The 24,467-nt window shown below is 35.2% G+C and overlaps 1 protein-coding gene across 1 annotated transcript; it reads right to left on the reverse strand.

The window, feature by feature from the left end:
- Positions 1 to 3,887: 3,887 nt before the first annotated feature.
- On the reverse strand, positions 3,888 to 19,177 carry LOC137655671 (uncharacterized). The gene is made up of 2 exons (XM_068389625.1): positions 18,533 to 19,177; positions 3,888 to 6,180 (listed from the first exon to the last, which is right to left on the reverse strand). The coding sequence occupies exons 1-2, from the start codon at positions 18,833 to 18,835 to the stop codon at positions 6,025 to 6,027; spliced, it is 459 nt and encodes a 152-aa protein (XP_068245726.1). The 5' UTR covers positions 18,836 to 19,177; the 3' UTR covers positions 3,888 to 6,024.
- Between the last annotated feature and the right edge of the window lie 5,290 nt (positions 19,178 to 24,467).

Below are 24,467 nucleotides of genomic sequence, written 5' to 3' on the forward strand. Positions count from 1 at the left end.
TCCAACATGGGTTATAGCTTAGCAAGTAATAATAATAATAATAATAATAATAATAATAATAATAATAATGATAATGTCACTGAAATGTTGGGAACAGAGAACGTTGGCGATGTGGGATTCCCTGATTAATGAATTGGTAAGATGAGGTCGCTACGTTGGTGGAAGGTCAGACTGAAGGCGTCCACGGGTCAAAGTTTAATTCACAAGTCAAAGTTGAATTCACGGGTCAAAGTTTAATTCACGGGTCAAATGTTAAATTCACGAGTCAAAGGTTACATTCACGAGTCAAAAGTTAAATTCAATAGTCGAAGGTTAAATTCACCGGTCAAGGGTTAAATTCACGGGTCAAAGGTTAAATTCACGGGTCAAAGGTTAAGTTCACAAGTCAAGGTTCAATTCACGGGTCAAAGGTTCAATTCACGGGTCACAGGTTAAATTCACGGGTCAAAGTTTAATTCACAGGTCAAAGGTTACATCCCTGATCCGTACCAGGTTTTAGAATAAATGGACCCGAATTTGATCAATTTAAATTTATTTTCTTAATTGTTTTAATTTTTCATTATAATTAAGTTCTCTCTGAGAATTCCCTCTTCTATACCTTACTACTTATTCATAAGATTCCAAGTGTAATTGTGGAAGTGAATTTCTGTTTTTGGTTCCATCAATTCCAAAGGAAATGTCCTTATTCAGTCCTTCAATCACTATTTGAAGGGGCTGACCATAGGTATTGCCACGCCTGTCTGTGTGAATCAGTTAGACTGCAATCTGGGTGATTTTTTTATAGTATGACTGATAGTGTTTTTTCACTTTATATTTTACTACTATTTATATGATAAACTATTTTATATACTAAACATGCTATTATATTATATTACTATCATTTATTATTTTTATTTTATACTATTTTAAACTATCTGTTAAACTATTACTGATAGTATTTACAACATTGGTCAGTTGTCTCTAACTCGCCATTTTGAAGCCGAATCTTTCTAGTTCCCCAAAATATAATCTATGTTACCATGTGGTGGCCGATGTGGTAACGTCCCTGACTGGTGAATGCCAGACTAGTGTTCGAGTCCCGCACAAACTCGTTAGTTTCTTTGGTCACTGCCACCCCACCATCCTTGTGACCTAAGGAAGGGGGGTTTAGGGAAGCCTATAGGTCTATCTACTGAGTCATCAGCAGCCATTGCCTGGCCCTCCTTGGTCCTAACTTGGGTAGAGAGGGGGCTTGGGCGCTGATCATATGTATATATGGTCAGTCTCTATGGTATTGTTCTGCTCGATAAGGCAATGTCACTGTCCCTTTTCTCTGCCATTCATGAGCGGCCTTTAAACCTTTACGCCCCGAGCACACTAGCCACTCTGTGGTACCACAAGTGGCCGCGCAAAGTGGCGGGCCAAAGCACACTAGCCACATTTTAGAGCCACAAGTTGCGACCACATGTGGTTATGTTTTGAATACCCGGACACGTGTGGTCGCCACACCGATATCACTACATCTGATTAGCAGCCACATGTGGTCGCCAGAGGTCGCTAGTGTGCTCTCAGCCAGCCACAAAACGCCGCCACAAAATGTGCTGTTTGTGGCGGGGACGAGCGACAGCTTTCCACAGCCGCAAGTGTGATCGGCAAAGCTTGAAAACAATGGGAACCTATGGGAGAAAATATCCCCGCCACAAAACGCAGCCACTTGTGGCTCTACAAAGTCGCCAGTGTGCTTAGTCCCTTAAAGCTAAAACCCTTCCCTTTTATTTTTCATGGCTTATGCTTATTTCTTTAACAGGGATTTCAAAAAGAGTGTGTTTTTCTTATCAGTTTTAGTATTGATTTTATTGCAGTCAAACGCTTTTCTTTGTTCTTCGTTTGTCGTTGTGAAAATTTTTAGATTTGCTTCTCGTAAGTAGTTTATGGTAAGATCTAGAGAGTAAATACATTGGTTTGTGTTACCTGTTTGCTTTTATGTGATCTCAGTGATGTTCAACATTATTTTTGACTTTCATTCAGCCTTCACCATTAGTGATCTTTTTTCAGAATTATCTTTCTTTGTAAGCTTTTACTGATGAAATTCATTCAACCTACTGTTTTGCCTTTCAATCATTGCCTCCTTCATCTTCAGCATCAAATTATATCTCATACAACAATTATAATTAATTATTATTATTATTATTAAATGCTAAGCTACAACCCTAGTTGGAAAATCAGGATGCTATAAGCCCTGGGGCCACAACAGGGAAAATAGCCCAGTGAGGAAAGGAAATGAGGAAAAATAAAATATTTTAAGAATAGTAACATTAAAATAAATATTTCCTATATAAACTATAAAAACTTAACAAAACAAAAGGAAGAGAAACTATATAGAACAGTGTGCCCGAGTGTACCCTCAAGCAAGAGAACTCTAATCCAAGACAGTGGAAGACCATGGTACAGAGGCTATACCAATATCCTAAATACTTCAACAAGTGTCAATTTACAATAGTTAAAATGGCAGACATCTGTGATATACTGTAGCTGTCGAGAATAGTGACAAGATGAAAGTTAGATAGACGAACAGACTCCTGTAGCAAGGGCTAGACATAGAACCAAAACACCTTTCCTTTCCCTGCCTGTCTTTTCTTTTCTCAAACTGATTCTAATACTATCTAACATCGCGTGAAGGTCTGCCCCTCTCTTTTATTGTTCTGTACTTCTCTTTCTCCCTTTTTCCTTATTCTTTCACATCCCGAGAACCTGCCTTCGGGCTATAAACTGGATTGTATCCAGGGGTACTTATCCTTTCCCCATATTCCTCACTTCCCGTTCCTTATCCGTATCCGAAAGTTAGTTATGGAAAACTAATCTCGAGTGATTAAGGTGAAATGTTTATTAAGAAACCCTAGAGTTTTACAGTTTCTCTGAGTCTGTAAGATTTCTTGAAAGCGTTCAATTTAGTAATTAACCAGATAGCGTTTGACGTCAAGTAGAGCATTGTTAATTTCTTCACCCAAGGGGTTAACTACAGCTCTGTAATTTTTCAGCAGCTACTTTCCTCTTGGCAAGAGTAGAAGAGACTCTTTAGCTATGGTAAGCAGCTCTTCTAAGAGAAGGACACTCCAAAATCAAACCATTGTTCTCTAGTCCTAGGTAGTGCTAAAGCCTATGTACCATGGTCTTCCCCTATTATTATTATTATTATTATTATTATTATTATTATTATTATTATTATTATTACCAGCCAAGCTACAACCCTATTTGGAAAAGCAAGATGCTATAAGCCCAAGGGCTCCAACAGGGAAAAATAGCGCAGTGAGGAAAGGAAATAAGGAAATCAATAAATGATGAGAATAGGTTAACAATATATCATTCTAAAAAAACACTTAAAGCGTCAAAACAGATATCTCCTAAATAAACTATTAACAACGTCAAAAACAGATATGTCATATAAACTATAGAAAGACTTGGATTAGAGTTCTCTTGCTTGAGGGTACACTCGGGCACACTATTCTATCTAATTTCTCTTCCTCTTGTTTTGTTAAAGTTTTTATAGTTTATATTGAAATATTTATTAGATACTACTGTTCTTAAAATATTTAATTTTCCCATGTTTCCTTTCCTCACTGAGCTATTTTCCCTATTGGGGCCCCTGGGTTTATAGCATCCTGCTTTTCCAACTAGTGTTGTAGCTTAGCAAATAATAATAATGATAATAATAATAATAATAATAATAATAATGCATTGTTCCTTCTGCTAACGACATCTAATTTTCATTAATGTCTACCGTAACGAGTGTGGATCTGAATATATTGTTCACTTTTGCTTTTACATTCTTCTTTTCTACTACAATCTTCATGAGTCTAGCATAACAGAGTTTTTAAATAAGCAGATATAGGATGAATGGAAAGACGAAATGGAAACACCAAAGTTTTATTTGTCTACAAATCTATTCGTTATATATTTTACACACGTATCAACATGATATATACTGCTCTTTTCTAGACTTCTCTACTCAGACTTATATCTTACTATAAGCTTTTAGAGATAGTCGTCGTTTTAAACTTATGAAAAACATTTAGTCTTAATAATCCAGCAATGATGCCATTGAAGAAAAAACAAGTTTGAAAACCTTTCTTCTTCTTAGATACTAGATCAAGTCATGGACACCATTTTGGAATCTAGACTCATAATTCAGTTTTCACGTTAGGTTTATCCTCTTCATTCCTCTTTCGTACATGAATGAAGGCAATCAACCACATAATCTTTAGGCCTATTTATTTACACAGTAGATTAAACGAGTTATCCATTATTAATAATGATGACACTACAGTATATTGTAGCAAATGATAAAACATGAGGGAAACTGGCTCAAGGAAAGGAAGTACGGACCAACGACTGGAAAAAGAGACATTTTACATCACAAATGGTTGTTATTTCGGGCGATGGAAACTTGGAGAAAGCTTCAGAAATGACATGAATGAAAGAGAAACAGGTTAGTAGAGTGACAAGAAATAATCACCGGGAAGTATGGAAAGTGGGAATCAAGAATAAAGTTTAAAAAAAAAAGAAAAACAAAGAAATATATATTGGCATCGTGGTGAGAAACCCACACAATGGATCGTTGATTTGTATTGAAAGCATAGAGAATGATTTGCAACTCTCTTCAACGCTCCGTTGGAAAAATGTTCAGTTGGTTTAACGCCATCTTCGCTAAGTTGTTACAATAAAAAGAAACTGAAATGTGCTCGGGAAGCTCAATTCTTTTCAGCATGAAGGAAAAATGTTTGCAACTATACTAAGATATGATTAATGGGTATCGAAAAAGCTTCATAATAGGATAATAATGATAATCATGATGATAAAATGTTCTATGTAAATGAATGTGTATGAATTCCTCGTATTTTATGTAATCTGAAAGTTAGATGGCTCCCATCTAAGCAATAGGCCTATGCGTAATTTTATCATTCGTGAGAGAATGTTTGCAAAAATAAAATTCTAATTAAAGATGGTCTTCAAATTCGAATAAAAGAAAAAAAACCTGTTGAAAACTCTAGATTTCAAGAGGGAAACAAGGATATGCCGTTTACATCTAACAAAAAACCAAGGAAAACCACAGAATCTGTATACTAATTTTAACCTATAAAATATCACATACACTGTACATATTTCACTACAACCTGCGATGAACGTTTTCGTGGTTTATACTATGACACACGATAAACATACGAAAGTCTTATTGCTTCTAAGGATACCTCAATGACACCTCTCACTTTTCTATGTATTGCCTAGAACTTATACAAGACCATGTGTGGTATCACAAGTTCACAACTAGGCCTACTGTGAAGAAGTATAGGCTTGAACTACACGTAAGTCTATTAGCAATAACAGTGTGGAAAAGTTCTTGACATACCCAGTCTTTAACAGATAAATAATGACAATATTATCTAAAAACTCTAATCAATATTTCGGTTTTGCTGAAAGTGCACTATTGGTCGTCCTCTGTTTATTACATTCATATGTCATCGAATACCAAATTTATCAAATTATCCCTTTCACACGATTTTATGCATGGCCAACAAAGGCGACTTAACCTGATGTTTTCACCACGATTTTAGATATATTTTCCTACAAAAGCAAATTCGAAGGGAAATATACGAACCCTTTTTTTATATGGGAATAAACGCACATACGTTAAGTTACCATATTAACCGATATCCATGAGTTCCAAACCCCATTTGGGAAGGTTAGTTGTTTCTTCATATATTATCTGTTCGGATTCATTGTTTACAAGATTGTTTCCAAAACTGTGAAAAAAATCTTGAAATTAATAAATCTAAGAATAGGAATTCATTATCAGTTAAACCTAGCGGCATACGACTATGGAGCCTTTTCATTGTCTCAGTGCCTATGAAGTCATCTCGGCTCTTTAACTGTTGTAATATTAATGGCCTTACGAAACAGTTCAGGCTCTTGTATGAAGAGCAGTCTATTTGAAAAAAAAATTCCCTCTTTTTCATCGGTTATGAGGTCGTGCTCTCAGCATCCCATTGGCTATAATGCCGTTTCCAACGAATTTTCTTTGCACAGAGTTTTGGCCAGGGACGCGATTTCGTCAGCTACCGCATGGCCGTCGGTGTCACTGATGATGCTATCTCTCCTGACGATGATGTTCTCTCTGTTCTTTTCGTTTTCCTTGTTCTTCTCCTTCTGAAACAAATATAACGAAGGGTTAGCTCGATAATTAAATGAAACTAAAAGTTACTATCCATACACCTTCATTCATCCTGATAGGCTTATTTGCAAACACAACACTTTTATTTGACCTGCCATGCTCTATGGATATGGTATAAAATACAGTACTGGAGATTATTCAAAATAAGTAATATCATCTACAAAGTGTTATTGTAATATATGTAAATGATTTACTTTAGATATTTTACATATAACTTGTTTCGGGAAAGGGTATAAAAGTTAAAACTATTGTCAAACCAATCGGTAGTGGCCGCTGAGAAGAGCTCTTTGCCATACGTATGAAAGAAAATGCCTTTTTACTCAATGTACATCCTGTACGATAACTGACACCTCTATAGGAGTCAATGCGGATCCTCAAGAGACGGTTGGAACAGCCTACACCAGTTCCTAAATTACATTTAGGACAATTGTATAGATAAACAATTGAGGACCGCATCAAATCTGGTAGAGTGTCTTTGAATGTGAACATGCTACCCATGGTTACTGGATTCTTGAAAACAAACTTGAAATTAACACAGGGATACAAATCAGAAAGAGCTTTCTCAAGTTTACATTCAACATTTTTATAGTTATATATGAATGGTAGAGACTCATACATCTGTTTCTTTGGAACGTTTAGTACTGTTGATTTTGGTAAACTTACGAAGCCGTTTTTAGATAACTTTTTATTCCTTATTTCCTTTCCTCACTAGGCTATTTTTTCCTGTTGGAGCTCTTGGGCTTATAGCATCCGACTTTTCCAACTAGGGTTGTAGCTTAGCAAATAATAATAATAATAATAATAATAATAATAATAATAATAATAATAATAATAATAATAATATAGAGCATAACTTTCACCAGTTAAGAACTCGCAAATGTTTATTATTGGATTTCGAAGTTCGAACCTTGGCAATGAAAAACTGCTTCCGCAAACTTCAAGTACAGTAAATATTGTTTAAGCTTTCACATTTCAGTTTCTACTCATATTAAGGTTAAACATACAAAGTGATGATAACCGATTTGTATTACTGCAGTTGTTGGGTAAAAAATAGTTTAAATGTTGTTTTCGTATGAGTACGTTTTACATTTATTTTTTAGATTTATGGAAATGTGTCTATATTATTATTATTATTATTATTATTATTATTATTATTATTATTATTATTATTATTATCAAATAAGAATGAAACGATATATGGTCAGGGTTTTTAACAGAACTATACTTTTCAGTATCGTGGTTGCTGGCTTTGGGGATAGTCACAGAGGCAAGGGATATGCAACAGAAATCAGGGCTGGCGTCTTTACTCGTTCCATTGGTCAGGAAAATGACCGATTCACACGACCCGTTTTCTTTCCGACAGGCTGGGTGGTGGCTATCCGCTTTAGAGTCAGATGGGGGTAATATTTTGAGCTAAATTATACGTTAATACTACGTTATTGCTAAATTTAAACTCACGGGAATTGCTAAATACTCTTTGCCCTTGTCTAGCTCTTATTTTTCCTCTAAGTTACTTGTATTATTAATATCGCAATGTTGACTGATAAATGAAAAGATAGCGTATGATAGCACCCGGATTAAACTTTATATTATGACAAGACTTGTTACCATCTGGTAGTCAGCTTTATGAAGGATTGCAATAAATATTTAGAAATGAATGTCTATCATCATTATTAGTACAGATTTCATGTGATACATTATACATAGATATGTGTTTTGTCCATATTACGTATTTTACACTAAACTCCAATTTACTTTTAATAACGCCGTCATTTTTCTATATTTATTAAGATATAATAATGTTTTTGAAATTAATTGTTTTCCCCATTTCCCTCCCATTATTGCCCATTTATATATACTAGAATTATCTCTATTTTCCTGTGTAAGTTATTAATGATCTATGGTCTCATGGATATTCTAACTTATTCACAAATGAATCGAATAAATCTTGCAATGGCAGAGGCAAGAGACAGTGACATTGCCCTAGCAAGCAGGACAATGCCATAAAGACTGACTATATATACATATGATCAGCGCCCAAGCCTCCTCTCCACACAGGCTGGGACCAGGGAGGACCAGGCAGTGGCTGCTGATGACTCAGCAGATAGACCCATGGGTTCCCCAAAACCCCCCAAACTTAGCTCACAAAGATGGTAAGGTAGCAAACATTAAAAGAACTAACGAGTCTGAGCAGGACTCGAACCCCCGGCAATCGCCAGGCAGAGACGTTACCAATTAGGCCACAATAAGTTTGATTAATCTAAACACAGTTTTTCTACACAAGTGAATGCCAATTCCTGAACGCTGTCTGCCTCACGTCAAGGGGGCGGAGTTTAGAAAACCTCTCCTCGGAAGAGGTTATACAAGGCTTTTGATTTCCTCTGTTGACTTTCCTTCTATTCATCACCTTGCCTGAGGTCTTCCTGAAAGCCACCTGATGATGAAAGAGATTTGCCGGCAAAGAAAAGCTGACAAAATAATTACACAGCGTTTCCTTTGAAGTTTGGCGAACGTGTGAAGGATATGCGGATAGACTCATATGTGTAACCTTCGGTCACATTGAGCTTTTACTTGTAAGACGAAGTTTCAATTTGTTCTTTTCTCATAACATATCTTTGGACTTGGATCACGAATTCTCTCTCTCTCTCTCTCTCTCTCTCTCTCTCTCTCTCTCTCTCTCTCTCTCTCTCTCTCTCTCTCTCGTTAATAGAGGCATTAAAAATTCATATTCTTGGACTCGTTTACCGTGTTACTATTTACTACATCTGCTGGAAGTCTGTTCAATGCATTTTCTATTTTGTAGGTTACCACATTGAGTGGTGTATCTTTTCAATTCTGGTTTATATCCGTTACCTCTGGACTGAATTGTGCCAAGCCAGAATAGATTGTTGTGATCTGTATTTGTTCAAGTTAGACAAGATCATAAAAACTCTCTAAACGTTCAACCCAAATCGGTCTACCCAAGAGCAAATGGAGTTTCCCCGGATGGACTAAAAAGTCTTTGAGACATCCAAATTCCTTGTGAATCCTTGTAACTCTCTCTACCATTTGGTTTCACTTAGGAATTTTCTTAAGACGTCATTCGAATTTCAATGAATAAACCACAATTATTATTATTATTATTATTATTATTATTATTATTAGCTAAACTACTTACTCTAGTTGGAAAAGTCGGATGCTATAAGCCCAAAAGCTCCAACAGGGAAAAATAGCCTAGTGAGAAAAGGAAATAAGGAAATAAATAAACAATCGATTGAGAGAGACATAAGTATCGATCTGAAAAACTATTTGAAATGGTCGAATGCTGTTGTTATTATTATTATTATTATTAAAAGCGAGTCTCCAATCATTGTTGGAACTGTGTAATGCTACAAATCCAACGGATCGAATCAGCCTAGCATAGGAATATATATATATATATATATATATATATATATATATATATATATATATATATATATATATATATAAGAAATTCTACTATATTGGACCCATTATACTTATAAAAATAATCAGTCAAATATAGAAGAATGTCTGTATTCATATATATATATATATATATATATATATATATATATATATATATATATATATATATATATATATATATATATATATATATATATATATATATATAATTCTTCTATATTGGACCCAGTATTCTTATTACTATCAATTAAGAAAGTAATTTATTAAGAAGATTGATTTGTAGTTTTAGTAAAGCCTAAAAAATTAATGGTGCACCAAAGGCTGTAGATTCTGGAGAGCAAATCTGAAAGTTTTACTGTAATAGGCCTAATAATAACATTCAACCATTTTGTGTTTTGCAAATGCCTCAAGTACAACATACGTTAGCTATCTGAATATACGCTTTCCTTGATAGCCTTGAAATCCAAACAAGAATAAAAGTATTCTTCTTTATTAATACTAGTAAAAATGAACGGACATAAAAACAACGTTAACATAGCCATAAAACAAGTTTGCATGACCAGTAAAAACTTTATCTAGTGAAATTCTAAACCTTTTTTTATGGTTTTCTACTCTCTAAATCCGACCGTTTATCACAAGAAACTTTCCACTTGATAGTCTCACGTTATCGTCTATTTTATCCGAACTTGAACAGATGTTTTCACCAACCTAAAAATGACCGCGAAATATATCCCGGACATTTTCTCATAGCGAAATAGGCAAAACCTCTTAAAACAACCCGTTGACCCGGTTTCTTGTTAATCTCTAAATGAATATCACGCTCGGGGCTTGCCATCCACTCACATCTCAGTCATGCGAAAGTATTTTTGTGCAAAATCCGGCAGGAAAAGAGAGGAAAGGTGGTATCTCACGGTCACAACACGCCATGCTGGGAGGGGGCGGGAGGATCCGGAGGGGGGGGGGGGGGGGTTACATAACAACACGGTGGCAACGTTCGTTCGTGTTCTCGCCAATGTGAATGGTGGAAGCACGGTCTAGGTATATTAGACCGTGGGTGGAAGGGGTATAGAAGGGAAAATAAAGAATATAGTCTATAGTTTATATATAAAAGATTTATTTTAAGGTTGTTACTGTGCTTAAAATGTTTTCATTGTTGGTTACTTCTCTTATAGTTTATTTATTTCCTTATTTCCTTTCCTCGCTGGGTTATTTTTCCCTGTTGGAGCCCTTGGACATGTAGAAACTTGCTTTTCCAACTAGGGTTGTAGCTTAGCTAATAATAATAATAATAATAATAATAATAATAATATCTATCGATGTCAATTCTGCTCTCAAGCCTCTTCTAAAACAATAATAATCATTGGTTGAGTAGTCGAACTCAAACAACGAAAATACCTCTATTTCAAATAACTTTAATTCTCACCGTAGACTCAATGAATTAATATAATCCGGCAGTATGTTAATGTTCAACAAAACCTAATTTACTCTCAAGTTCGTAAAATATTCGTCCTATCAAATTTGTTAAATGCGTTTTAATTACAAGACACGTATTAGCGTGTAATTGTCATACTGTAATTGATTGACATTCTGCTTTGGATCCCCTTACAAAGAGTTGCATACAGCGATCAAATGACGCGTCAATTTTGAAATGGAACCTGAAACATGACGTGACCTTTGCCAAATCATACAAAGCGTGTAGTCAGATGCCTTTTCTTTGTTTATTTCTTGTCAACTGGTTTAAACAATTCATGTCAGTCGTTGAGGTTTCTTCTTGAATGGCGTCGAATCTATTTACGATAATGTAATCAAACAATCTGGTTTTGATTAGGTCTTCATAATAGAGAATAGCATTTGTCGGTTTTTTCTATTATTTTTAGCAGAGTTTATCATGTAATCTTCGCTCTTCTTCGTTAACTTCATAATAGAGAATAGCAATTGTCGGTTTTCCCTATTATTTTTTTAGCACAGTTTATCATTTAATCTTCGCTCTTCTTCGTTGACTTCATAATAGAGAATAGCAATTGTCGGTTCTCCCTATTATTTTTTAGCACAGTTTATCAGTTAATCTTCGCTCTTCTTCGTTGACTTCATAATAGAGAATAGCAATTGTCGGTTTTCCCCATTATTTCTTAGCACAGTTTATCATTTAATCTTCGCTCTTCTTCGTTGACACGATTGTAAAAACTTCCATTACTAAAACACTAAGAATTACTAATCTAGTGTTTAGTGGTTTAATGTTAAATTTATTATTTTTCAAGCGTGACGCCATTACTTCGTATGTCTCTCTCTACCAAGTAATACGTTTTCAATTTCACTTGCATTGCTGATGATAAAGTTTCCCATGTCGACATAAAGTGGTAGATGGAAGAAATCCTTTTTAAAAGTCGAAACGTCCCTGCCTAACGATTTACCGAACTGGAGTTCGAGCCCCTCTGAAGTTCGATAGTTTCTTGTAGTGTTTGCAACCTCACCATCCTTGTAAGCCGAGGATCAGGGTTCAGGCGAGCCTGTAGGGCTACCTGCTGAGTTATCAGCAGCCATTTCTTGGCCCTCCTTGGTCCTATCTTGGGTGGAGATGATCTTATATATAGATGGCCAGTCCTTGCTAGGGTATTGTCATTGTCCCTTGCCTCTTCCATTCATGACGACATTTAAATCTATAAAGGTTACGCCCTTATGGATATACATCAGTATAGCCTATCCCTCTGGCTATACTTCTTTCTGCTTAGGTCTAAGAGGGCAAAAACTACTGGGTGCTCAGAAGGGTACTGTACCCTTTGGTCTGGCCTTTGGTTGAACATACCATGAAATGAACGCCACTCATTCGCCACCATGTTCTTCAAGGAAAATAGATTCCCGAAGCTCTTATTATTAGTGAGGAACATAGTCTGAGCGTGATCTGTTTACGTAGTTCATTTATTTTTCTCTGGGGAAAATAACAAGTAGCAAGCCAAGCTTCTGTTGTCACAATGTTATGGTCTCTCGAGGAGTGGTATGCGGTGTATTATATTTTACGTTTTATACTTTCTTTGAAGATTCCTTTCGTAATGCAAAGAAGTATGTTAATCCAGTTTAAAACAGTTAATCCGTTGTTTATAACATTCGCACAGAATATATGGAAAGTATCTAAAGTCACATTTTTTTGTTCTAATCCTTAAGTTCTTTAACACTATGCTGCCTTTTACATAGGAAAGAAATGGAACTGGTTTCCTTCATATATCTGCAAAATATAATGTTTACTGGTAAATATCTTGATAGTCGTAGGAAGCATATGGGGGATTCATTTGTTCGTCAGTAAACTGTAAATATTCGGACTTGTTCACCGCTCAGCACGTGAGGACGTTTTAAACGTTTCAAGGCCAATCATGAATGGCAGAGCCGTAGTTAGCAGGCCAATGTTATAGAGGCTGACCATATATACTTATGATCAGCACCCAAACCACCTCTTCACCCAGGCTACGATCAGGTAGGGCCAGGCAATGGCTGCTGATGACTCAGGAGGTAGACCTATAGGCTCCCCCAATCCCCCATCCTTAGCTCACAAGGATGGTTAGGTTGCAGGCACTACAAAAAACTCTCGAGTTTGAGCAAAAAACTCTCGAGTTTGAGAATTAAATAAGATATTTACAAAAGAGTACATTTATGATAATTACTTAAATATGTAACATAATTATAAGCTAAGAACGTTTGTACAATAAAAATTATTGCATATTATATATTTATTAATTGATTTAATTTGTATTGATGTGATTTATAACTATGTAAAACAATGTAGTTCATATCAGTATTTTGTAAAGAATAATTACGTATATAATGTAAATTGCTAAGATGTAATTGTATTTTTATAATAAAAGATAAAAAAAAAAAGTTTGAGGGGGACTTTAACCCTATTCCGACAATCGCCAGGCAGAGAGGTTACCAATAGGCAACAATAAATTAGAATGATTCTCATCCCATCATTATCATTATCATTATCCCATCATTATGACGAACGCTTTTAAGATGTTTGAACAAGTTGCAGACACACCTTATTGGAGGCTTATAGCCGAAACAGGAATATGACCACTTGAAAATAGAAGAGTATGAAAAAAAGTGTTGTTTTATAACATCAGATGGTGAACAATTAGTTAAGGAGATGGTGGAAGACTAAATAAGGGAAAAAGTTTTATTGAAATATGCAATATATATGAATTATATATATATATATATATATATATATATATATATATATATATATATATATATATATATATAATATATAATAAGATTAAAGAAGTAAGAAAGTATAAATATAATATAAGATTAATGAAGTAAGAAAGTATAAAAAGCAAGAACTTAAGCAATAAATAAAAAGCAAAGTAGCAAATGAGATTAAAAGAAAAATAGAAGAAGAGAAAGTAAAAATTACCAAAATAAAGTTTGTAAATAGTAATGACGTGTGAGATTACATAGGAGAACTCAACACTAAGGAAGCAGTAATAGTTATGAGAACAAGGTTGAATATGATAAAATTGAAAGAAAATTATGGAAAATGAATGAGAAGGATGAGCTTTGTGTGTTGTGTAGTGAGGCACATGATACAATAGAGCATATTTTAAAGCTATATTATTATTATTATTATTATTATTATTATTAGCTAAGCTACAACCCTAGTTGGAAAAGCAGGATACTTTAAGCCCAGAGGCCCCAACAGGGAAAATAGCCCAGTAAGGAAAGGAAAAAAAGGAAAATAGAATAAACTAAGAAGAGTAACAACATTGAAAAAAATATCTCCTATACAAACTATAAAAACTTGAACAAAACAAGAGGAAGAGAAATTAGATAGAATAGTGTGCTCGAGTGTACCTTCAAGCAAGAGAACTCTAACCCAAGAAAGTGGAAGATGATGGTACAGAGGCTATGGCACTAACCAAGACTAGAGAACAATGGTTTAATTTTGGAGTGTCCTTCTCCTAGAATAGCTGCTTACCATAGCTAAAGAGTCTCTTCTACCTTTACCAAGAGGAAAGTGGCCACTGAACAATTAAAGTGCAGTAACTCCTTGAGTGAAGAAGAATTGTTTGGTATTCTGTGTTGTCAGGTGTATAAGGACAGAGGAGAATATGTAAAGAATAGGCCAGACTATTCAGTGTGGATGTGCCTAGGCAAGGGAAAATAAACCGTAACCGGAGAGAAGGATCTAATTTAGTACTATCTGGCCAGTCAAAAGACCCCAAAACTCTCATGCGGTAGTATCTCAACGGGTGGCTGGTGCCCTGGCCAACCTACTACCTACCTACCTGTAACAAATTAAGAAAATTTAGAAACAGTAGCATAGAATTAAGTAAGTTAGAATCGCTAACCAAAGAAGTTGCCTGATATATTAGACAAACTTTGGAAGCTAAAAGTAAAAGTATGAAAGCTGTACTGTCTGTGTAGGCGGTAACTAATGACAATGAACTTTCTGCAATTGCAGCGCGTTGCACCTACACATCTATAGTCCATTTCTTTTAGCGAGGCAGATTTGCACCGACTCGCAGCGGTGCCCTTTTAGCTCGGAAAAGTTTCCGGATCGCTGATTGGTTGGACAAGATAATTCTAACCAATCAGCGATCAGGAAACTTTTCCGACTCGCAGCGGTGCCCTTTTAGCTCGGAAAAGTTTCCTGATCGCTGATTGGTTAGAATTATCTCGTTTAACCAATCAGCGATCAGGAAACTTTTCCGCGCTAAAAGGGCACCGCTGCGAGTCGGTGCAAATATGCAGCGGTGCCCTTTTAGCTCGGAAAAGTTTCCTGGTCGCTGATTAGTTAGAATTATCTTGTCCAACCAATCAGCGATCAGGAAACTTTTCCGAGCTAAAAGGGCACCGCTGCGAGTCGGTGTAAATATGACTCTCTAAAAGAAATGGACTACAGGAACAAAACTGGGAAAAATCTGTCTCTCCTTTGGGTTGCACATGCGCAAAACACCCATGTTCAAGCCAAAGATGCACCGCAATCTTAATCAATCAATCAATCAAGTCACTAAAAACTATTATTTCTGGTTTAGTTAGATTTTCCCATTTGAATGTCGAATGAATTACTCTACATATTCGAGATTTTTATAAACTCGCTGTAGAAGATACTTTTAGTATATGCTTTTAATTAATGTCTATTCAATTTTGGGAATTTATATAGTTGATGATTAACTATTCTTCAATTGTTTCTAAAATAAAGCAGCCACGAGGAACGACAGCAGCTATTGAAAATATGAATATGATACATTTATACAAATTTCAAAGACTCGTACGTAGGCTTATTCATATGAGTATGTAAATAAAAGTAATTACAATTGTTTGTCCAGCGCGGCTCGGCTGAAACCAAAGCCGAGGGTAATAAACAACAAAAGATTACTCCCACTGACCTTCGTGGTTTGCGGTGCCTCAGTAATCTAGCACAGAACTTTCCATCCCATACTTCCTCTCGATAACATAGAGAAAAAAATCTACTCTATATGAATAAAGCAAAATTTACATTTCCTTCGCATTTATCAAAGAAAAATACAATCCTTTCTTAACCCTTTTACCCCCAAAGGACGTACTCGTACGTTTCACAAAAGCCATCCCTTTACCCCCATGGACGTACCGGTACGTCCTTGCAAAAAAATGCTATAAAATTTTTTTTTTCATATTTTTGATAATTTTTCGAGAAAATTCAGGCATTTTCCAAGAGAATGAGACCAACCTGACCTCTCTGTGACAAAAATTAAGGTTGTTAGAGCAATTTAAAAAAAAATATATACTGCAAAATGTGCTGGGAAAAAAATAACCCCCTGGGGGTTAAGGGTTGGAAATTTCCAAATAGCCTGGGGATTTAAGATACGATACACAAATTCACTCTGAAGTGGGCAGCCAGTATCTTGTGTACTTAATAAACAAAACAAACGTGTGACCGCAAACTGGCTTCGGTGGAATATTGCACAGGTTAACCACAAAATGACCAAAACATAACCTCGTGAATTGCTCAAGATCTTACATTGAATGCCATTCTCTGTTGTCATTTGAAGTTTAACATGTGAAGCGGTCAATCGATTGTATATGATGTATATATGTATATATGTAATCGTTTTTCTTTTGTTTTTGAAGTTCTGTTGACATTTGTTTTTACTTTGTTTTGTATAGACATATGTATATATATACACATATATATATATATATATATATATATATATATATATATATATATATATAACTACCCCATTACCATATATATATATATATATATATATATATATATATATATATATATATATATATATATGTATATATATATATATATATATATATATATATATATATATATATATATAATAGTTTATTTTATTTGTGAAGTTCTGATGACATTTTTAACTTTTTGTGTGTATATATATATATATATATGTGTGTGTGTGTGTGTGTGTATACATATACACACACACTAAAATGCAACCGTTTCTAGTCCACTGCAGGACAAGGCCTTAGACATGTCTTTCTTCATGTCTGGCGTTTGGCTGGTTTTCAGAACCACGCTGACCAGTGCAAATTGGTGGGAGACTTTCGTTTGATCTCTCACAGCAAACCAACCTAGTATGGGTGTCCCCAATAACTATAGTTTTGTTGATCATGGCGAAACATAAATCCTTTCACCACATAAAGGTATCCCCACTCAGATGTGTATATGTGTAGGTTTCTCGAGCACACTCGAGCACACTCTTCTATCTTATTTCTCTTCCTCTTGTTTTGTTAAAGTGTTTATTGTTTATATAGGAGATATTTATTTTAATGTTGTTACTCTTCCTGAAATATTTTATTTTCCTTTTTTCCTTTCCTCACTGAGCTATTTTCCTTGTTGGAGCCCCTGGGCTTATAGCATCCTGCTTTTCCAACTAGGGTTGTAGCTTAGCAAGTAATAATAATAATAATAATAATAATAATAATAATAATAATAGTAATAGTAATATTTGCAATGATGTCAAGGTGAGTTTGAAAGCTCTTTGACACTGACATATAAAGTTCGTTATAGATTGTCTTGTATTTTACTTAATACACTTTGCAATACTTGTGGCTGATAGCCGTGACTGTCTTGCCGAACGGTTTTGTAAGTATTTTAAAATATCTTCTGTAACTTACAGCCAAATGACAGGTTTCCATTACATCTAAAGTGATTGCAGAACTGGGAAATTGAATGGTAGACTATTATATGAATCTTCCCTCAGGGTTGCCAAGTTTTCTAAATGAGAAAAGGCCAACTTCTGATCAACAGAAGCTTTAAAAGGCCAAACCATTTGTAGAAAAAGGTCAAATTTATAGCATTTAAGGCCCACCTTTTTCATATTACTAAAGGCCAAGCAGTTTTTTAAAATGGCCAAATATGAGGTTTTTTGGCCTGAAAAAGGCCAAACTGGCAACCCTGTCTTCCCTTGCAATGAGAACTTGTCTTTCGTTGCATAAGTTCTGCTGAGATAGCTTTAGTGATATTGTGATTTAATGCTGAACCATACAGGATTTATTAATTATATTATTATTAATCTTATATCATTGCATTACTCTTTAGTTGTGTTCAATTGAATATGTTGATTTTACAATGATTATCTGTAATGGGCATCATAAAAGTCTAAGGAGCTTAGTTATTAAATAGCTTTTCAAACGGTATAATAATAATAATGATAATAATAATAATAATAATAATAATAATAATAATAATGGTTAAAGGTTACTTACCACACAGGTACCAGACTGCATGTAGGGAAAACACAAAACAACATAAAAATCCTCCCTTTTTACGTGGCTTAATGGCAGAATATCAACCACTCAAATAAATCACATTTCGTATCGTTATCAAAACGATTCAAATCAAGGAAATAATCAAATACGAAAAGAATATGAACATCTCTAACTCACTTTATCTCTGAGAGATCCCATGGTGCGCAGATCGTCTTTGTCAGAGGAGCTGGATGGCGTAGATTTCGCCTGTGTTTGCAGTTCCTTCTTGGTCTCATCGAGCAGAGCGCACCTCTTCTTGTGATTCTCCCTGTAGCGTCCGCTCTTCGATATGGAGACTTTCCTTCGGTTTAGGAGTTCACTTGGGAGGGGGCAATCGCCCTCTGCCTCTGCCTCTTCTTTGGGACTTGCGTTTTCCCCGCAGTTCCCTCCGTGGAACTGGTTGGTCTTGAAGTGGTGGAATCTTTTGAGCACACTCGCCATAATTTCCTCTCTTCTTTTCAGAAAGCAAATCGGATATGTCTCAAGCAACACAGGTCACTGTGCTTATTACTAGACTGGTTGGCCACTGACTAATTGATGTGGACAAAGTCATAAATATTATCCTGATGATTTCATAATTTTGTCCTAAAGTTATAGTAAACAGATTTGAACTGTCTATTCGCTTAAGAAATTCACTAAAAAGTCCAACTTTTGTTCGAACGAGATTTAATAAGGAAATGTCTATCCATTACGGCCCAGAATCATTACTGTCTTTTAAAACTCAGCGCCAAGCGAGATTCTACCACACACGAGACCAGACCGACGTTACCTTTCCCACCGATAGCCAGATCCAATGTGCAACTTCGAGCAGTTCTTTCCCTGCTGTCCCTCCTTCGAATTGCTCCCATTGGCTACGCGGAGTTATGACGTCATAACGTTCTAACCAATAACCGCTCGGACTCCCACGCTTTCCAGGTTAGCGAATAGATCGATGACGTCATAGTATTATAGCCTCCTTCCATTCTCTTTTGTTAATCAAAGCTTGATATATAGACCTTGGACAGGCTGATCTTTTAAGTCAGCGATATATCATAGTAACGAGGCGTTTGTAGATAATAAAAAAAGAACGCTTTTCCTTTTTTTTCTATTGTATTTATCACACTAATCTCTTTCTTGTTACTTTCACCTCCTGTTCGGGAGATGGGCAAATAAAACCGGCCAATCTAGGATGAAAGTTTTAGCCCTGACCCGGAATTAATGGAATTCAAATGCATCAAATAAAAATATTTGTTATAATCGAAAATTTTGACTACATAAAAGTAATGAATTATAAATTGTTCCACATTTTTTTGTATCGTTACAATAACGATTTTATTATGGCTGCATTTAGTGGGTTTAAAGGTTTAAATTCCGCTCGTGAATGGCAGAGACAAAGGACAGTGACATTACCCTTGCCCTATCAAGCAGGACAATGCCATAGAGACTGGCCATATATACATATGATCAACGCCCAAGCCCCTTCTCCACCCAAGCTAGGACCAAAGAGGGCCGGCTAATGGCTGCTGGTGACTCAGCAGATAGACCTATAAGCTTCCCCAAACCCCTCAAACTTAGCTCACAAGGACGGTGAGGTTGCATCGACCAAGGGAACTAACGAGTTTGAGCGAGACTCGAACTCCAGTCTGGCAATCACCAGGCCGCCACAACCTTGAATTTTAGATATATCATATAATAATGATAATAATAATAATAATAATAATAATTATTTATTTCCAATATTTACATTGGGTATTCATAAAATATAAAGGTACAATTAGTAAAATCATCTTACAAATAGTTAAAATATTTGTTATTTTAGACATACAAAAGTTGTTTTAGGAATCAACAAATCGGTTAAAACTTTGTAATCAAAATAATTCATCAGTAATAAGAGAATATCATAAAATTAGAAAGCATTTACTTAAAAAATATAGTGGGTAAAAATTACTCTTCCCGAATGTTGAAATATATTGTCATAGACCACATAAGTTGTGTTAAAACAAGTCACGTACAAATAGTATTAAAATAACACAGAGTAATGAAATAATCATACTATAGTCCATTTCTTTTATCGAGGCAGATTTGCACCGACTCGCAGCGGTGCCCTATTAGCTCGGAAAAGTTTCCTGATCGCTGATTGGTTAGAATTATCTCGTTCAACCACGCAGCGATCAGGAAACTTTTCCGAGCTAAAAGGGCACCGCTGCGAGTCGGTGCAAATCTGCATCGCTAAAAGAAATTGACTATAGATTATAAGGAAATGGAGTGTCCATAAGCTGTACAATGAGAGTTCTGGACGTCTGTCCTCATATATCCAATATTACAATTATCATAGCAACGGGGTGTGTTCCAACAATTAATTTTTTATTTTCTTTTATCATATAAGCCGTTTCTTTTGATGGAGCGGATTCTTTGGGAGTGTCTTTGATTGTCTCTGTCCGCCAGCCCATCCCCTTGAACACGTGGAAGTGTTGATATGAATTGATAATGAAACTATGTACCTTCTGTCATTCATAGGCCAACTGCTAGAGAGAGAGAGAGAGAGAGAGAGAGAGAGAGAGAGAGAGAGAGAGAGAGATTTTTGTGTGAAAAATATCAGGTTATATTTCATGTTTTACAATATATATATATATATATATGTACATGTATATATTATATATATATATATATGTATATATATATATATATATATATATATATGTTGTGTGTGTGTGTGTATATATATATATATATATATATTATATATATATATATATATTATATATATATATATATTTATTATATATTTATATATATTATATATATATATATATGTTATATACAGTATATATATTTATTATATATTTATAAATATATATATATATATATATATATAGAGAGAGAGAGAGAGAGAGAGAGAGAGAGAGAGAGAGAGAGAGAGAGAGAGAGTGGTTAATATTTAGAATATGTGCCTAGGCTGGCTGACAGACAGTAGTCATCTGATTAGAATGAGTGTAGACGCAAGCTTATTGAGAGATATTGCGATATGGTTTCCCTGCATGATAGAACGTCTCACAGCGCTGGAAATGTATGAAGCAATCTTCTTGTATCATTCTCGTATCAATCTGATTTCATCAGCCAACCAAGGGAAGACTTCCAAGGCATCTTTGCTGTAGTTAGTTGTGGTCATTGTTATGTCAGCAAAGATCAATTCCTGCCTTTTCCCCTTTACGAGAATTTGTTTTTATTGGGATGTTCTTGACACCATGACCTAAAAATAAATAAATAAGTAAATAAGTTAGAATAAAGTGAAATAAGGAGTGTTTTTATTTGAAATCTAAAGACCCATCCTGTATGCCTAGGTGTAAATGTCTGTAATTTTAAATGCATATTTAATGTGTGTAATTATACACGAATGTTCTTAGTGTGACGATATACCCAACAATACAGTATCGTAAATGCTTAGTCACATTCACTTAATCTTAAATTCTTGAGAGAAATCGTTGTTCTTTTATTGGCATATATTTAATATTAATATCAGTCTCTTTGTTAACCAAAGAAAATCGTGTGATCCTTGACCGAAATAAAAGAAAAAAAAAAAGATAAATTAATAAGTGAGAATAAAGTGAAATAAGGAGTTCAGCTTGAATGGTTCGCCGCCCATCCTCTTCAAAGCCCTTTCCTGTTCTTCACTTAAAAAAAAAAGAAAAAAAAAGTGTGAGACGCAAATAGAAACGTCGGATTTTGTTATGAGGTAAAACGCAGTGCAAGTTTAGTGACCGGTTTGCCTTTCTTTTCGCTCTCCCTTTTTATTATCTTTTTATTCATTATTTGTTGAGAAAGAGAATGATAAATATGTCGGTTAACAATTTACTCATACGTAATGTGTTATTTTTGTATTGCCATATTATATTTTTCATCAGATTTTGATTGGGAATCAAGTCTAACCTATATGCTGTCCAACGTTTTTATGTTGACCAGGCTAACATGAGTCTTTTTATAGTTTATATATGACATATCTGTTTTTGACGTTGTTAATAGTTCATATAGAACATATCTGTTTTGACTCTGTTACTGTTTTTAGAATGATATATTGTTAATTTATTCTCATCATTAATTATTTCCTTATTTCCTTTCCTCACTGGGCTATTTTTTCCCTATTGGAGCCCTTGGGCTTATAGCATCTTGCTTTTCCAATTAGGGTTGTAGCTTGGCTAATAATAATAATAATAATAATAATAATAACGAATGCCAATTCTCTATGGAAAAGATATGCCAAAATATTCATATGTTATTCATTAACAAGTTATTTCAAAGTCAACTGCTCACAATTTTCATTAATGAAAAATAAAACAAAAAGTAAATAAATTTATGAACATCAACAAAGCAAACATGTTGAAGCTCATTTGATTCCCGATTCTATCTCGATCAGTGTTGATGTTGAGAGCACGTTCATCGAGATGATTGTCTTGCAACATTTGGCTCACAAACATTTGTGCTCACAAACATTTTGTGCTCACAAACATTTTGTGCTCACGTGCGCTTCCAGCTTCTAAAGGCGTTTATTTCAAATATCTATGGTATACGTTTAATTTAAGCTGAATATTTTCCATTTCTGAGTATGAAGCGCCAGTATTACGAGAATAACCATTTGCTCTAAAAGTTATTTGTAAGCAGAGACAAAGGACAGTGACATTACCCTTGCCCTATCAAGCTGGACAATGCCATAGAGACTGACCATATATACATATGATCAGCGCCCAAGCCCCCTTTCCACCCAAGCTAGGACCAAAGAGGGCCGGCTAATGGCTGCTGGTGACTCAGCAGATAGACCTATAGGCTTCCCCCAAACCCCTCAACCTTAGCTCACAAGGACGGTGAGGTTGCATCGACCAAAGGAACTAACGAGTTTGAGCGAGACTCGAACTCCAGTCTGGCAATTACCAGGCCGCTACAACCTTGAATTTTAAAAACTGCCGAATCGGAGTGAAGGCTGCTGGCTTGTATAAATTAGTCGTTTTGAAATAACTATACTAAATTTTTTTAATGAGACATATTTGCACCGACTCGCAGCGGTGCCCTTTTAGCTCGGAAAAAGTTTCCTGTTCGCTGATTGGTTAGAATTATCTTGTCCAACCAATCAACGATCAGGAAACTTTTCTTAGCTAAAAGGGCATCTCTGCGAGTCGGTGCAAATCTGCCTCGCTAAAATAAATTGACTATAGTTGGTTGTTTTGAGCAGTTGATTACAACTTTGCTTGTCTGTATAGCTATTTTCATAAGTATCTGAAGTAAGTTGAGGACTCTTGAGACGAATAACCCCAACTAGGTGCTTCACATCTCTTATGTAACTTTCCGCTCTTGGCAGAAGGTCGAATTTTACATTTTAGAAGTGAGAAGGATTGGACTGGATTGGTAAGAGGAAATTAGCTGACCTAGTATGTTGAACACCGCAGGATTTGCAATGCTTGCTTACCAGAATGCATCCCCTCAAAGTCTAAATGACTTAGAGAAGCATTCAGAATACGAAGAAAAATCTATGATTACGTAAAAAGAATGAGAGAAAAATATTTAAAATTGATTATTTCGAATTTTTTTTGAGGATACAGATGGGGAACATGATATCCTAGGCTTGCCATCACCTAAAATATGAAAACAGTCTTTTATATATTAGATCACGAAATAGGCAAAGTCTGGAAGTCTCCCTGTACAGTATTTCAAGAGCCTAAGTGGAGAAAATGCAGATAATTTAACCCAGTTGAGTCATTTAAGGTATTCTGGGGAGACACTCCTCTCGAAGAAATTATCAAGGAAATAAAGATAACCTGCGTGTTTCCGATTCCTTCTGACATAGAACCATGAATTCCAGAGCTTAGGGTATTTTGGGTCATCCTTCTGCGATTAAAAATAGTAAAAGATTCTATGAGAAAATCCCATTTTGAGGCATACATGCAATTATTGCATTTCAAGAACAATACAGCTGTAGATGAAAATGACTGATACACAAAACGCAGCCCTTTAGTTGATCACCTGCAAAAAAAAAAAAAAAAAAAAAATATATGAAAATTTGTTTTACTTTCTTAACATCTTTCCATAAATGAGGCAATGACTGAAT

This window comes from Palaemon carinicauda, chromosome 16 (genome assembly GCF_036898095.1).
Source record: "Palaemon carinicauda isolate YSFRI2023 chromosome 16, ASM3689809v2, whole genome shotgun sequence".
In the NCBI taxonomy this organism is placed as follows: domain Eukaryota; kingdom Metazoa; phylum Arthropoda; class Malacostraca; order Decapoda; family Palaemonidae; genus Palaemon; species Palaemon carinicauda.

Excerpts from the sequence above, each read along its gene's own strand:
- LOC137655671 (XM_068389625.1), bottom strand. The coding sequence starts at position 18,835 with ATGGCGAGTGTGCTCAAAAGATTCCACCACTTCAAGACCAACCAGTTC. Across the intron at positions 6,181-18,532 it reads TGGGATCTCTCAGAGATAAA|AAGGAGAAGAACAAGGAAAA; the intron begins GTGAGTTAGAGA and ends TATTTGTTTCAG.